The sequence below is a fragment of the Somniosus microcephalus genome, chromosome 2 (genome assembly GCF_052327205.1).
Source record: "Somniosus microcephalus isolate GS21.2 chromosome 2, FLI_Smic_1.0, whole genome shotgun sequence".
Taxonomy (NCBI): Eukaryota; Metazoa; Chordata; class Chondrichthyes; order Squaliformes; family Somniosidae; genus Somniosus; species Somniosus microcephalus.
The window spans coordinates 67,391,160-67,407,159 of record NC_140988.1 but is presented as its reverse complement, the minus strand read 5'-3'; the positions used below and the strand labels follow the sequence as shown (position 1 = coordinate 67,407,159).

The window sequence follows — 16,000 nt, the reverse complement described above, 5'->3', positions numbered from 1 at the left end:
GGCAGCGTTGGTGGTACCTCTCCAGTGCTTTGAGGTGCCTGCTGTACATGGTCCATGTCTCTGAGGCATACAGCAGGGCAGGTATCACTGCTGCCCTGTAGACCATGAGCTTAGTGCCGGGTTTGAGGTCCTGGTCTTCCAGCACTCTCTTCCTCAGGCGACCGAAGGCTGCACTGGCACACTGAAGGCGGTGTTGGACTTCATTGTCGACGTGTGCCCTTGTTGACAGTAGGCTCCCAAGGTATGGAAAGTAGTCCACGTTGTCCAAGGCCTTGTCGGGGTTTTTGATAATCGGGGGGGGGGCAGCACTGTGTGGCGGGGGCAGGTTGGTAGAGGACCTTTGTCTTACGGATGTTTAGTGTAAGGCCCATGCTCTCGTATGCTTCGGTGAAGGTGTTTACGATGGTTTGGAGTTCGACCTCCGAGTTATCCTTCAATCCGTCAACATTTATCCTTCAATCAACATCACTAAACAGATTATTTGGTTATTTATCTCGCTGCTGTGCGTACGACTTTATTACGTGCAAATTGGATATCGCATTTCCCTACATTTCAAAAAGTACTTAATTGCTGTAAATTGTTTCCGAAGGTCAGGAAGGGCGCTATATAAATTCAAGTTCTGTTTTTCTTTCTGTGTACAATGTTCAACTATAAACTTAGCTAGATTGATAAGGATCCCACTCCCCTTCTCCCATCCATTCTGAAGGTGACTAATGTCTTTTGTTGGATGGCTGTCAAGTAATAATTAAGCAAATGTCCTCACCTCAGTCATCAACCATTGCTTTTGCCTCATGCCGATATCCAGGAGTTTAGTCTCATCCAGAATTTCATCCAGTGTCAGTGGATGGGTATCTCCACGCTGGTGGCGAGTCTGCACAAAAATGTAAAGTGTAAACTGGATACAAGTACATAGAAGTTACAACATGCAACAGGCCATTCGGCCCAATAAGCATTTACCCTCCATGCGAGAAAATAGTCCTAATCATATCTACCTATCCGTTCAAATATCCCTTCATCCCCTTTTCCTTCATCCACCTATCCAAACTAAGCTTGAATGTTGACATAGTTTCTGCCTCAACCACTAATTCCAGAACCTCTCAACTATGGGTCACAAAACAAGTAGCACGATCTACAAAAAGGAGTATGAAAGCTTGGAACTCTCTTCCACAAACGGCAATTGATACTAGATCAATTGTTAATTTTAAATCTGAGATTGATAGCTTTTTGTTAACCAAAGGTGTTAGGCCAAAGGCGGGTATATGGAGTTAGGTCAGCCATGATCTCATTGAATGGCAGAACAGGCTCGAGGGGCTGAATGGCCTACTCCTGTTCTTATGTTCCCATGTGTAAAGACGTTCCCTCTTGCTCTCTGTTCCAAATCTCTTACATTTAATCTTGCGTCTATGACCCCTCATTCTAGACCCTTCAACCACTCAAAACTCTCCATCTTGGCCTCCTTACGAGGTCCCCACAATCACAGATGCCAGTCTTAAGCCACTTTGATTCATTCCATGTGACATCAAGAAACTTGTGCCTTGGACACAAAAAAGGCTATGGGCCCTGACAATATCCTGCTGTAGTGCTGAAGACCTGTGCTCCACAACTAGCTACTGTAGTTGCAACACTTGGCAATTACCCAACAATGTGGAAAATTGCCCATCTATGTCCTGTCCACAAAATGCACGACAAATCCAAGCAAGCCGATTACTGCCTACCAGCCTACTCTCAATCATCAGCAAAAGTGATGGAGGGAGTTGTCAATATACATCACTTTATAGTGCTGTAAAGTGATGTTTATTCAGCAATAATCCGGCGCAGAATCAATGAGCTGAATGGCCTCCTACTATGTTGTACTATTCTATGATTCTAACCTGCTCACCAATGCTCAGCTTCGGTTCCATCAGGACCACTTGGTTGCAGACCGCATTATAGCCTTGGTCCAAATATGGATGAGAGTTGAGTTCGCGGTGAGGCGAGAGTGACTGCCCTTCACCATAAAACGGTATTCGACCAAGTGTGGCACAAAGGAATCCTAGTCAAACTGAGGTCAAAGGGGCTCGGGGCAAACTCTGCTGTGACTGGAGTCATACTGGCACAAAGGAAGATGGCTGTGGTTGTTAGGGGCCAACCATCTCAGCCCAAAGACATCACTACAACAGTTCCTCAGGGCAGCATCCTCAGCCCAACTATCTTCAGCTGCTTCATCAAAAAAAAACAGAAGTGGTGAATTTGCTGATGATTGCACAATGTTCAGCTCCATTCGCAATTTCCCAGATAATGAAGTGCCCATGCCTGTATTCAGCAAGACCTCCATTTGCGCCACACGAGTACCAGGCAAAGATCATCAAAGAACAAGTGCCTAACCACCTCTCTTTGTCATTCAATGGCATTACCAGTGCTGCTGGCCACACAATCAACATCCTGGGAGTCACCATTGACCAGAAACTGGACCAGCCACAGATCAGAAGCTGGGTATTCTGTGGTGAGTAGCTCACTTCCTGATTCCCTAATTCCTCTCCACTACCTACAAAGTACAAATTAGAAGGTGATGGAATGCTCTCCAATTGCCTGGATGTCTGTAGCTGCAACAACACCCAAGAAGCTTGATACCATCCAGGATACGCAGTCCACATGATCATCACCCCAACCACCAGCTTAAACATCCACTCCCTCAATCACCGGCGTACCGTGGCTGCAGTGTGTACCATCTACAAGATGCACTGCAGCAAGTCGCCAAGGCTTCTTCGGCAGCACCTCCAAAACTCGCGACCTCCACTACCTAGAAGGTTAACGGCAGCATAACTGGGTGAAAATCCTGGAACTCATCATTTTGGGAGTACCTTCACCACCTTCTCAAGGGCCACCAGGTGTCAGCCGTGGCTCAGTGGTAGCACTCTCGCCAACGAGTCAGAAGGTCATGGAACACAAAATCTAGGCTGACATTCCAGTGCAGTACTGACGGAATAAACACTTCTACCATACTTCTCTGTAATCTGCATTAATGAATGAAAAATAACCCAATTTTTCTAGTCTTTCTTCATATTTGTACTTCATTATACTAAGCAGGATCTAATGCATCTGCATTGTAGCCTCTCTAAAGCCTTCAATATTGCTCCTATAGTGTGGAGCCCAATACTGCACACAATATTCTTAACAGATCTTAAAGTTTCATACAGGCTCATCATTACCCTTTGGCTTATCTATTCTATACCCCGTGATAAAACAGAGAATACCATTTGCTTTTTTCCCTGCTGTATCAACCCGAGGTGCTGCCTTTATTGACCTGCATTCCCAAATTCCTCAGCTCTTTCATTGCATCGAGCCATTCAAAGTATAGTTACTGATGGTTTCTTTTTAAAACCAAAATGCATCACCTCACACGTAAAGACATTGGCCACAATTTTGCAGACCTCAACGTGTCCACGGCAGGCAATGCCGGTGGTGGGTCCCGACCCCTTTGCTGGCTCCATTCTGGCCTCTGAAATGAATTTCCCGAGATTGGGCTTGTTAAGCCGGCCCAGTGTGTTTCCCGGCCAATGAGAGGAAGCGGGACTGGTGATGTCATTTGATGACTCGTCATCAGCCGGTTTCCTTAAAGGAACCATGGCCAAGTTTATTTTGACAATTGTGCTTTCACTGTTCTCCAGCACTGAGGTGCTGCAAACACTGACAACAATGGCACAGAGGTGCAGGGCTGCACCCAGGCTCTCTCATGACTAGTCACAGCACGCAGGCAGGTCCTCTTCCCTTCCCATGGGCGGAACAGACCTCCCCAGGAGATCAACACAGCCTGGTTGCACGTTGCAGAGGAGGGCACAAGCAGGTATGTGGTCAGGAGGACCTGGGTGCAGTGCCACAAACGTTTCAATGATCTCAGCAGATCACGAAACTTTAGTACAAAGCCACACTCAACCTCATCCTGTGCTTCTCATCACATCCCCATCACTCTGCCTTCCCTATCCTACTTCTGCACATCCTTATTCACACCAACATACCTTGCAACTCCACCCATCCCTCTCTATCTACATTATCACATCCCCATCTCAGTAGTTACCCCTCACACTCACCCTAGTGCAATCATACCAACTAACAACACGCTTGAGTGTTTTAGCCAATGCTCATGTAAAGTTTCTGTTAATGCGCTGTCAAACATGGAAACCTTTATTTTCAACACTTTGCGTTCTTGGACAGATTTGTGTGCACCTTTGGAAGTGGCTTATTGAGTTGCAGTGAATGGTGAGACATAACGGTACCCCCCGCAATGCTGATGAGTGTGAATGGAATGGCCTGGGCATTGTCGGGGTGCTTTATGGTGTTGGTGTGGGGTGATGCCAACCTGGCGCATCATGTGGCAGCCAGGGTGTACAGCGTCAAGTGACGTAAATCTGGCCACAGTGAGGCCATCCCTGGCAGCAATGTGGTTGGGTGCTGATGCCCTCTGTCCTATGCAGCATCAGGTGATTACGGAGAAGGTTGAGTGTTGCTGTTGGTGTGTCTGCTGATGCATTGTTGGGGCTAATCATAGTGGGATTCTGACCAAGGTGAGAGTGTATAAATTCCATGCTGATGGAACAGATGGCAGGTGAAGCAAAGATAACAGAAGCGATCTGTCTCTGGTGGGAGAGGTAATGAGGTCAGACTGGATGGAGACTTGTGTAAAGACTTGCAGCATCCTGAATCTGTAGTGGAAATGCAGTTTAGCGAAGCCAGTGGTTAAGGGAACATATCTGAATCAGCTGGGAGCTTGGACATGACGTTTGAAGCTGTCAACTCATCAGCTGATTCAGCTTCACAGACAAGGTTTAGGCACAGTGGGAAACCAGTGGGCGACATGTCAAATCCAAAAAGCTGGGATAAAAACAATTGACAAGTGCCTGTAAACAAGCCACTAATGATTTTAATTGCCTCCCCCGCTGCTACCTGTCTGGTCTGCTCAGTTCTGGCAGACCCGACATCGAGAAAGTCCAGTGTGCGCGTTTTGACAGCGGGCTTCCGACCCATTGTCAATCATTTAAAATTTAACAGCTGACCCGCCACCCGTCCGCTGAGCGCCGGCAAAATACTGGCCATTGCATTTAATTTGCCACTTTTTAGCCCTATCTCCATCTTATCAATATCCTTTTGCAGCTCCCATTGGTCTTCTGAAGAATTAACCGTACCTCCTATTTTGGGATCATCTATAAATTTTAATGACACTCCTCTTGGCCAATAACCAAATCATTGACGAGCGTGTTAGACAATGATGCACTGTCCTGAGACTAATGTATGCTCTGGGTAATTACAGACTTAAATATAAAATTTACTCTGTTATTAGTATCTTGACCACACAGCAAATATCCCTTCTACCTGGTTTGCTACAGAAAAGATAACACTAAACAATGTAAAAGGCATACCTATAGGGCATGAACATTTACAGCAGATACTGATCAACTATTTGTTTGACTTAAATAGTACTTCACAAACGTACAGACTAAACATTTATCTGAGTCTAGGTCGGTCTCTGTATCTGGTGTTTGGACCTTTTAATCACCAGTAAGGAGAAAAAGATGGTCATAATTGTCAGAAACGCATGGACACTGCAGTCTAACTGCCACTTCTCTCTTTCAGCTATTGTATTCGAGTCTACCTGAAACTTGTATAAATTAATAAACCCTTCTTTTTCTAGATATTACATTATCTTCTCTGCAGTGCATAATGCACACTCCCAAATATATCTACAGGTAATATCAGTTGAATCAACTGTCATGCTCTGATATATGTGAGTTAATGGATAGAACCAATAGATGAAGATTTATAACATGAAGATATAGTTGTTTTGGTCCATGTCGGATATGCGGCACAGAAACAGGCCATTCGGCCCAACCAGTCAATGCCGGCGTTTATGCTCCACTCGAGCCTCCTTCTCTCTTTCCTCATCGAAATCTATCTAGGGTTAGGGTTACCCTCTATTCCCTTCTCCCTCATATGCTTATCTAACCGCTCCTTAAATGCATCCACGCTATTCGCTTCAACCACTCCCTGAGGTAGCGAGTTCCACATTCTCACCACTCTTTGGATAAAGAAGTTTCTTCTGAATTCCCGACTGGATTTCTTGGTAACTATCTTATATTGATGGCCTCTAGTTATATTATTCCCGAAATGGAAACATTCTCTCTGTATCCACTCTATCAAAACCTTTCATAATTTTAAAGACCTCTATTAGGTCACCCCTAAGCCTTCTTTTTCAAGGGAAAAGAGACCCAGCCTGTTTTACATTCCCAATATGTATACCCTTGCATTTCTGGTATCATCCTTGTAAATCTTCTCTGCACCCTCTCCAGTGCCTCTATATCCTTTCTATAATATGGCAATCAGAACTGTACGCAGTACTCCAAGTGTGGTCTAACCAAGGTTCGATACAGATTTAGCATTACTTCCCTGCTTTTCAATTCTATCCCTCTAGAAATAAACCCTAGTGCTTGGTTTGCTTTTTTTATGGCCTTGCTAATCTGTGTCGCAACTTTTAGTGATTTGTGTATTTGCACTCCGAGATCCCTTTGTTCCTCTACCCCACCTAGACTCGCACCCTCCAAGTAATAAGTGACCTCCCTATCAAAATGTAATATCTCACATTTATCTGTGTTGAACTTAATTTGCCAATTATATGCCCATTCTGCAAGTTTATTAATGTCCTCCTGTAACTTATTGCAGTCCTCCTCAGTATTGACTATCTCCACCCCCCCCCCAAAATTTGGTGTCTTCCGCAAATTTAGAAATTGTGTTTTTGATTCCAAAGTCTAAATCGTTAATGTAAATTGTGAACAAGAGTGGTCCCAGCACTGATCCTTGTGGAACACCGCTATCCACCTTCTGCCACTGTGAATAGCTACCCTTTACTCCTACTTTCTGCTTTCTGTCCTGAAGCCAGCCAGCAACCTTTCTGCTACTTATCCACTGACTCTGCATTCTGTGACCTTGTTAATCAGTCTATTATTGGGTACATTATCGAAGGCCTTTTGAAAATCTAGGTAAATTACATCTACTGCATTACCATTGTCTACTCTCTCTGTTACCTCTTCAACAAATTCAACGAGGTTGGTCAAGCAAGACTTTCCCTTTTGAAATATTTGCTGACTATTCATTACTATGTTTTTAGTTTCTAGATGTTCTTCTATTTTCTCCTTTAGTCGGGATTCCATTATTTTTCCTACCACCGATGTTAAGTTGACTGATCTATAATTCCCTGGACATGTTCTATCCTCCTTCTTAAATATCGGTATTACATTAGCTATCCTCTGGCACTACACCTTTTTCTAACAAATTATTAAATATGTGTAGTAATGCCTCTGCTATCTCTTCCCTAAATTCTTCTAAAATGCGTGGACCAGGGGTTTTATCCTCTTTGGGTTTAATTAGTTTATTTAATATAGCCCCTTTTTATTTTAAATGCACTTATCTCATTACTAATCTCATCATCCAATGTCATGTCCACCTGTTCTATCTCCTTGGTAAATACTGAAGCAAAATTATTTAATATTTCTTCCATCTCTCTATTGTTACCTGTGGCATTATCCTTTCTATCACTTAATGGCCCTATTCCCATCCCAACCTTCCTTATTTTATTGATACGCCTGTAAAATATTTTAATATTTTGTTTAATGTTACTTGATCATTTAATTCCACAGTTCCTCTTTGGCTTCCTAATTGCTTTTTTGACTTCTCTCCTAATCTCTTTGTATTCTCCCTTATCGTGCACTCCCCTGCTGTCTATGTACTTTAACGTATGCCTCTTTCCTTACCCTCAATTGTTCCCTTATGGCTTTATTCATCCATGGAGTCTGATTAGTGTTTAGTTTGCTCTTTCCTTTTAGGAATATATTGTTCCTGCTGTTAAACACCGTTTTAAATGTTTCGCTGTTTACCAATATTGTTGCCCATTTTATTTTCCCATGTTCTATCCTCGGCCCCTCAAAAATCAGCTTTTCTCCAATCTATTAACCTGGATTTCCTCATACTTATGTCCTTCTCAATTATCATCTTAAAGCATATTATATATTTTTTTTTTATTCAATCATGGGATGAAGGCATTGCTGGCAAGGAGAGCATTTATTGCCCATTCCTAATTGCCCTTGAGCCACCTTCTTGAATCGTTGCAGTCCATGTGGTGAAGATACTCCCACAGTGCTGCTAGGTAGGGAGTTCCAGGATTCTGACCCAGCGACAAGATACTTCTAAGTCAGGATGGTGTGTGACTTGGAGGTGGTGGTGTTCACATGCGCCTGCTGCCCTTGTCCTTCTAGGTGGAAGTGGTCGCGGGTTTTGGAGGTGCTGCCGAAGCAGCTTTGTCCTGGATGGTGTCGAGCTTCTTGATTGTTGTTAGAGCTGCACTCATCCATGCAAATGGAGAGTACTTAATCACACTCCTTACTTGTGCCTTATAGATGGTAGAAAGGCTTTGGAGAGTCAGGCAATGAGACACTCGCCGCTGAATACCTAGCCTCTGACCTGCTCTTGTTGCCACAGTATTTATGTGGCTGGTCCAGTTAAGTTTCTGGTCAATGGTGACTCCCAGGATGTTGATGATGGGAGATTTGGCGATGGTAATGCCGTTGAATGTCAAGGGGTGGTGGTTAGACTCTCGCTTGTTGGAGATAGTCATTGCCTGGCACTTCTGTGGCGCGAATGTTACCTGCCACTTATCAGCCCAAGCCTGGACGTCGTCCAGGTCTTTTTGCATGGGGGCATGGACTGCTTCATTATCTGAGAAGTTGTGAATGGCGCTCAACACTGTGCAGTCATCACCGAACATCTCCATTTCTGACCTTATGTGGGAGGGAAGGTCATTGTTGAAGCAGCTGAAGATGGTTGGGCCTAAGACACTGCCCTGCGGAACTCCTGCAGCGATGTCCTGGGGGTGTGATGATTGACCTTCAGCCACCACAACCATCTTCCTTTGTGATAGGTATGACTCCAGCCAGTGGAGAGTTCTCCCCCCCCGCCGATTCCCATTGACTTCAGTTTTACTAGGGCTCCTTGATGTCAAGGGCAGTCACTCTCACCTCTGGAATTCAGCTGCTTTGTCCATGTATGGACCAAGGCTGTAATGAGGTCAGTTGCTGGGTGGTCTTGGCGGAACCCAAACTGGGCAGGTTATTGGTGAGTAAGTGCCGCTTGATAGCACTGTCGATGACACCTTCCATCACCTTACTGATGATTGACAGCAGACTGATGGGGCGGTAATTGGCCAGGCTGGATTTGTCCTGCTTTTTGTGGACTGGACATACCTGGGCTATTTTCCACATTGTCGGATAGATGCCAGTATTGTAGCTGTACTGGAACAGCTTGGCGAGAGGCGCAGCTAGTTCTGGAGTAATCCCTACTATGTCTGGTTCCTCGCAACGCATGATTGCCTCGAGCTCTCCTGTTTTATTACAAACACTGTGTGCATTGCTGTACAGACAGTTTAATGCATTTTTAATGGGATCTCCTCTCACTTTATGTTTAACCATCTTTTTAGACTGTGACTATTCCCTTGCCATCAATGTCCTCCCTTACTTTATTCTTTCCTATGCTCTCTTTTCCTGTTTTGTTTATAATTAGGCTCATTACATTTCTTGTAGATCCCTCCCCCCCCCCCCCCCCACCTTACCTTACTAGTTTGAAGCCTTTGCCACCTCCCTATTTACCCTTTCTGCTAGGACACGGGTCCCATCCCGGTTCAGGTGGAGCCCATCCCATCGGTAGAGCTCCTTCCTGTCCCAGAACTGGTGCCAGTGTCCCATGAAAAGGAACACCTCTTTCCCACACCAGCCCTTTAGCCACGTGTTAATTCCCCTGAGCTGTCTGCTTCTATGCCAATTTGCACATGGCTCGGGCAATAATCCAGAGATTATCACCCTCGAGGTCCTGCTCTTTAATTTAGAGCCTAACTCCTGATACTCTTTCAGCAGGACCTCTTCCCTGTTCCTACCTATGTCGTTTGCTCCAACATGGACCACGACAACTGGATTTACACCCTCCATTTTCAAGTTCCTCTCCAGCTGCCGTGAGATATCCCTTACCCTGGCAACACACCCTTCAAGATTCTCGTTCTTGGCTGCAGAAGACGCTATATCTCCCCCTAATTATACAGTCCCCTATCACTATCACATTTGTATTCTGCTCTTCCCCCACCTTGGACAGCCTTCTGAGCCACGGTGCCTTGGTCTGCATTGTGGCTGTCCTCCCTGCAGTCTTTCTCCTTGTCCTCACAGGGTAGCGAGTACATCGTACCTGTTGAACAGGACCAGTGTCTGCAGGACCTCCTTCTCAAACTCTCCTAAATCCCTGCTACCCGGCTCTGTAACAGTCACACCCTTCTTTTCCTGAATCTGCGCTTTCCTCTAGGGTGTGACTGCATTCTGGATAAAATTGTCCAGAAATTCCTCCCCCTCCCTTATGTGTCAGAGTGTCTCCAACTTGCACTCCAGCCCAATGACTGAGCCGGAGAGATTTGAGATGGAGATACCTCCCGCAGATGTGTTTGTTTTGAACAATCTCGATGTCCACAAACTCCCACATACTGCAGTCCAGACACAGAAGAACAGGGAGGAGGTCCTGCTAAAGGACTATCAAGAGTTCGGAACTAAATTAACAGGACCCCACTGGTGATAATCTCAAGATTATCAGAGCCACGTGCTAACTGGCATAGGAAGAGACAGATCAGGAAGATGAATGCATGGTTGAAAGAGTGGTGTGGGAAGGAGAGATTCCATTTCATGGGGCACTAGCAATATTACTGGGAGAGGAAGGAGCTGTACTACTGGGGCAGGCTCCACCTGAACTGGAATAGGAGCAAGATCCTAGTGGAAAGGGTAAAATAAGGCTGCAAATAAGACTTTAAACTAGTAAGATGGGGCAGGGATCTGGTAGAAATAACAGTAGGGAAAGATAACAGAAATAGGAGATGAGAGTAAAGGTCAGACCAAGGAAAGGAATAAGAATAACAAACGGCCATAGAACATAAGTATAAAATAACTGTTAAAAATGAAGCGAAAGGTGCGATTAATAAAAGCAAATTAAATTGCCTGTACAGCAATGTACACAGCACCAGAAACAAAAATGGGAGAACTGGAGGTAATAATTCAGAGAGAAACCAGTTATAGTAGGGATAACTGAAACACAGCTACATAAAAAACAGGATTAGCAGTTAAATATTGCAGGATATAGCGTATTTAACAAGGACAGGAAAGGAAGAGGGGGGGGGGGCGTTAGCCATACAAATTAGAGGTAACATAATGGCAGTAGAAAAAAAATGACAATTAACATTAAGATAGAAACAGAATCCATATGGATTGAGATAAAGGATAAGAAGGGATCTACCACACTAATAGGGGTATACTACAGACCACCCAATAGTGGAAGGAAACTGGAGGGTGAAATATATAGGCAAAATATAGGCAAATTTATGAAATGAGTAAAAGACATAGAATAATAATCATGGGGACTTCAACTGCCCCAAATAAACTGGCAAGAACAGGAGTGGAGTTTTCCCAGTCTGTTCTGCAGTCCTTTCTTATCCAGTATGCAAGAAGCTCAACAAGAGAGGAATCCCTCCTGGATCTAGTAATGGAAAATGAATCCGAGAAGTAAGCGTGGGGGAGCATCTAGGCAATAGTTATCACAACATAATAAGGTTTAAGATAATGATTGAGAAGGACACAAGTAAGACCAAAGTAATAGATTGGAAAATAGCTAATAATGAGGGTTGAGGATAGAACTAGGGAAGGTAAACTGGAAAAAATATTGATAAGGAGACTGAACATCAGTGGGAATACTTTTAGAAAGGTGATCAATAGAGTTCAGGAGAAATATATTCCACTAATAAACAAGAACAATCTTGGATGCAAGACTTTAGAGGGAGTTGTTTATAGACAGTGGGATACATAAATGCGGAGATCAGTGAAACTTGTTGCAAAAACAGAGTGGTTATAATTTTCACATAGACTGGGGGAAGCAGAACAGCTCGAGTCCCAAAGGCAGCGAATTTCAAGTGTATTTCAACAGTTTTTAGATATGTTCTTGAACCAACAAGAGAACAGGCCATTTCAGATTTAACAATGAGTAAAGAGCCTGAACTAGTCAATAATAACGGTTTTACAGAACATCTATCCAACAGTGACCATAATGTGATAACATTCGCTATTGGGTTTGAGAGGGAGAAGGGTGAGTCACGAATCACAGTTTTAAATTTAGGCAAAGAGGACTTGGAGGGATGAGGCAGAAATTGAACACAATAAAATGGGCAGATCTATTAACGGATAAAACTATGGTTGAACAGTGGGAGGTATTCAAAGCATTTGGTAGAATACAGGACCTTTAAAGGGCAAGATTTCTACTTGCATAATTAAACAACCATGGAAGAGAGAGATGGTAAAAACTAAAAGAACAGGCTTATATGAAAGCAAAGGCAGCAGAAATACCACAGACTGGGAGACATATAAAAAAACAACAAAGGGATACAACGGAAGTGGTAAGAGTCACAGAATGAGAATACAATAAAAAGCTTGCAAGGGATATTAAGGACAAAACTAAATGAAAACTAAAAATAATTAGAGGAACTAACTAGATTCAATACAAGTTAAAAAAAATGGTGCTGGAGAAACTAATGAGATTATTAAATATAGATAAATCCCCAGGACCTGATGGTTTCCACCCAAGGTTTTAAAAGAAGTAGGTGAGGAAATTGTTGATGTATTAGTCACAATCTTCCAAAACTCTCTCAATTCAGGAATTGTCCCCTTGGATTGGAAAACTGCCAATGTCATTCCACTATTTAAAAGTGTAAGAGAGATAAACTAGGAAATTATAGGCATATTAGTCTAATGTCAGTGGTGAAGAAGTTACTAGAATGTTATTGGGGAGAGTGACTATGAGCACTTGGACAAATGTAAACTGACCAGAGAGCCAGCATGGAATTGTAAAGGGTAAGTCATGTCAAACGAACCTAGTTGAATTTTTTGAGGAGGTAACTAACGTGGTAGATAAGGGAGTGTTTACGGATGTTACTTGTATGGACTTCCAGAAGGCATTCAACAAGGTTCCACGTAAGAGACTATTAATAAAAATGAGAGTGCATGGAATTGAAAACAACCTACTGGCTTGGATAGGGAAATGGTTAGGACAGACAGTAGGATTCTATGGGGGGAAAAATTCGGTTGCTTTGCGCCTCCCGTTAGTGCCCTCTTAGGGGCGCAAAGCAACTAGCTCCTGGGCAAGGTGCCACCAACACCTCCTGCGAAATTCAGCGGGAGGTTAGCGGCGGCAGAAACCTTTAGCACCCCGCAGCGCTGCGCCGCCAGCGATGAAGTCATCGCCGTGCACAGCTCCCCGGCCGCGATCTTTGGTAGCGCCCCCGACTTACCGCCGGATGCCATGTCAGATGGGGTCAGGGGGGGGACCTACCTGCAGCCGGGGCAGCGCTAGTTAAAGGGGAGGTGGCGGGTGGTCATTTTTGTTGCTGGCCACCTGCCAGCACCTGCCCCCAGCCCCCGTGAAGCACCCCCCCCCCCCCCCCGTGGAGTGCCAGCTGCTCTCGTTTGCCAGCACTCCCGATCCCTGGTAGCCCAGCTGGGTGCCGGGATGCGCTGCGCCAGGCCCCTCCCCTTTAATAAGGGGAGGAAGACCTGCAGTACCGCGGCGCAACGTGCTGCAGCGCCGCCGCGATATTGCCTCGCAGCGCCCCAAGAGACACTCAGGGCGCTACCTGGGAAAAGCAGGTGCGGGACACGACTCAAATTTTCCCCCTATGATTCTATAATGGGTATGTACTCAAATTGGCAGAATGTGACTAGTAGTGTCCCCCAGGGATCTGTACTGGGCTGCAGTTTTTCCATTATATTGATAAATGACTTGGATGAAGGAATAGAAAGCCATATATCTAAGTTTGCTGATGACACAAAGTTAGCTACCACAGTAAATAGTGTAGATGGGGGTAGTGCAGATGGGAGTAGAAAGTTGCAAAGTAATATTGATAATTAAGTGAGTGGGAAAAACTGTGGCAGAGAGAGTTCAATGTGGGAAAGGGTGAGGTCATCCACTTTGGACCCAAGAAAGATAGATCAGCATATTTTCTAAATGGCGAGAAGCTAGGAACTGTGGATGAGCAGGGAGATTTAGGGGTCCTATGAGGAGAGATTGAGCCTACTCTCTGGAGTTTAGAAGAATGAGAGGTGATCTCATGGAAACATACAAGATTTAAAGAGGATTGACAGGGTAGATGCTGAGTGGTTGTTTCCCCTGGCTAGAGAGTCAAGGGCAGTGTCAGGATAAGGGATTGGCCATTTAACACTGAGATGAGGAGGAATTTTTTCATTCATTCGCATCTTTAGAATTCTCTACCCCAAAGTGCTGAGGATGCTGAGTCATTGAGTATATTCAAGGCTGAGATAGATAAGATATCGGGAATCAAGGGATATGGGGATCGGGTGGGAAAGTGGAGTTGAGGTCGAAGATCACCCATGATCTTATTGAATGGCAGAGCAGGCTCGAAGAGCCATACAGCCTACTCCTGTTCCTAATTCTTATGTTCAAATTCAGAAATCACCAAAAGCTGGTGCACAGGTAGAAATTTTTTTTAAAGGCTAATGGAATCTCATCTCAAAAGGGCTGGAAGGCAAAGGGGTGGAAGTTATGTTGCATGTGCACAGAGCTCTGGTTAGAACACATCTGGAGTACTGCATTTAGTTCTGGGCATCGCACCTCAGGAAAGATATATTGGCTTTGGAGGGAGTGCAACGCAGATTCACTAGAATGATACCGGGGCTAAAAGGGTTAAAATCAGGATGGGGTGCATAGACTAGTTTTATTTTATTGAATACAGAAGATTAAGGTGCAATCTAATTAAGGTGTTTAAAATGATTAAGGGATTTGATAGGGTAGATAGAGAGAAACTCTTGCCTCTGGTGGGAGAGTCCAGAACAAGGGGGCATAACCTTAAAATTAGAGCTAGGCTGTTCGGGGCTGATGTCAGAAAGCACTTCTTCGCACAAAGAAATCTGGAACTCTTCCTTAAAAAGCTGTTGAGGCTAGGTCAATTAAAAATTTCAAAACTGAGATTGATAGATTTTTGTTAGGCAAGGGTATTAAGGGTTACGGAACCAAGGCGGGTAGATGGAGTTAAGATACAGATCAGCCAGGATCTAATTGAATGGCAGAACAGGCTCAAGGGGCTGAATGGCCTACTCGTGTTCCTATAACTAGCCAATAATGAGACATCATAGATGAAGAGAGACAGGGGTGATCTTGAAAAGAAAGAAAAAGGCTTACAGAGACAATAAAGGAGAGGATGACAAAAGCAACTATGAAGAGGTTAAGAAAGATGTCAAAAAAACAATTAGGAAGGCAAAAAGAAATTACAAAATGAAATTATCAAGAAAATAAATAGCAGTACTGAAGTATGCTACAGGCACATAAATAATAAAAGGAAAATAAAGATAAGGAAAAGGGCCACTAAGGGATGCACAAGATTAATCAACAGATAATGACCATGAAATGATAGAAATATTGAATTGTTACTTTGCCTCAGATTTTACCAGGGACACTAACAAGACGGACATGACATCAGAAGAACAGATCAAAAAGGATATCAAGACATTTAAGACAGATAGCAGGAAATCAATTGATAAACTAGACAAACTTAGAGGATAATACCCCAGGTCTGGATTGATTGCAGCCACGCATTCTCAAAGAAGCTAAGGAAGGCACTACAACATATACATAAAAACAACTTGTATTTATATAGTGCCTTTAACGTAGAAAAACGAGCCAAGGGGCTTCACCGGAGTATTATAAGACAAAGGCCTAGAAATTCAGTATAGCCATGTTTGGGGCGCTACAGCATGGCGTTCGCTAACTTTTGCGCCCGACGCAACTTAGCGCCACCTTCGCCGATATTCAGTTGCATCGCCCCAAGAGGTTGCTGCTGCGCTAAAGCAGGCGATGCACGACTATCATTAGGCGCTAAGCCGGCGATCCAGGGCAC

The 16,000-nt window shown here is 44.1% G+C and overlaps 1 protein-coding gene across 6 annotated transcripts in view; it reads right to left on the bottom strand.

Annotated features, from left to right (window-relative positions):
• Positions 1-16,000, bottom strand: part of gtf2e2 (general transcription factor IIE, polypeptide 2, beta) — a 246,407-nt gene that overhangs the window by 142,553 nt on the left and 87,854 nt on the right. For 5 of the 6 annotated variants that reach the window (XM_086010207.1, XM_086010176.1, XM_086010170.1 and 2 more), the window contains exon 4: positions 764-871. The exons of the other annotated variant lie outside the window; for it this stretch is intronic. In XM_086010207.1, the coding sequence (XP_085866333.1) occupies positions 764-871 (108 nt within the window). The remainder of the gene's footprint in view (positions 1-763; positions 872-16,000) is intronic. 6 annotated transcript variants of the gene reach the window in all.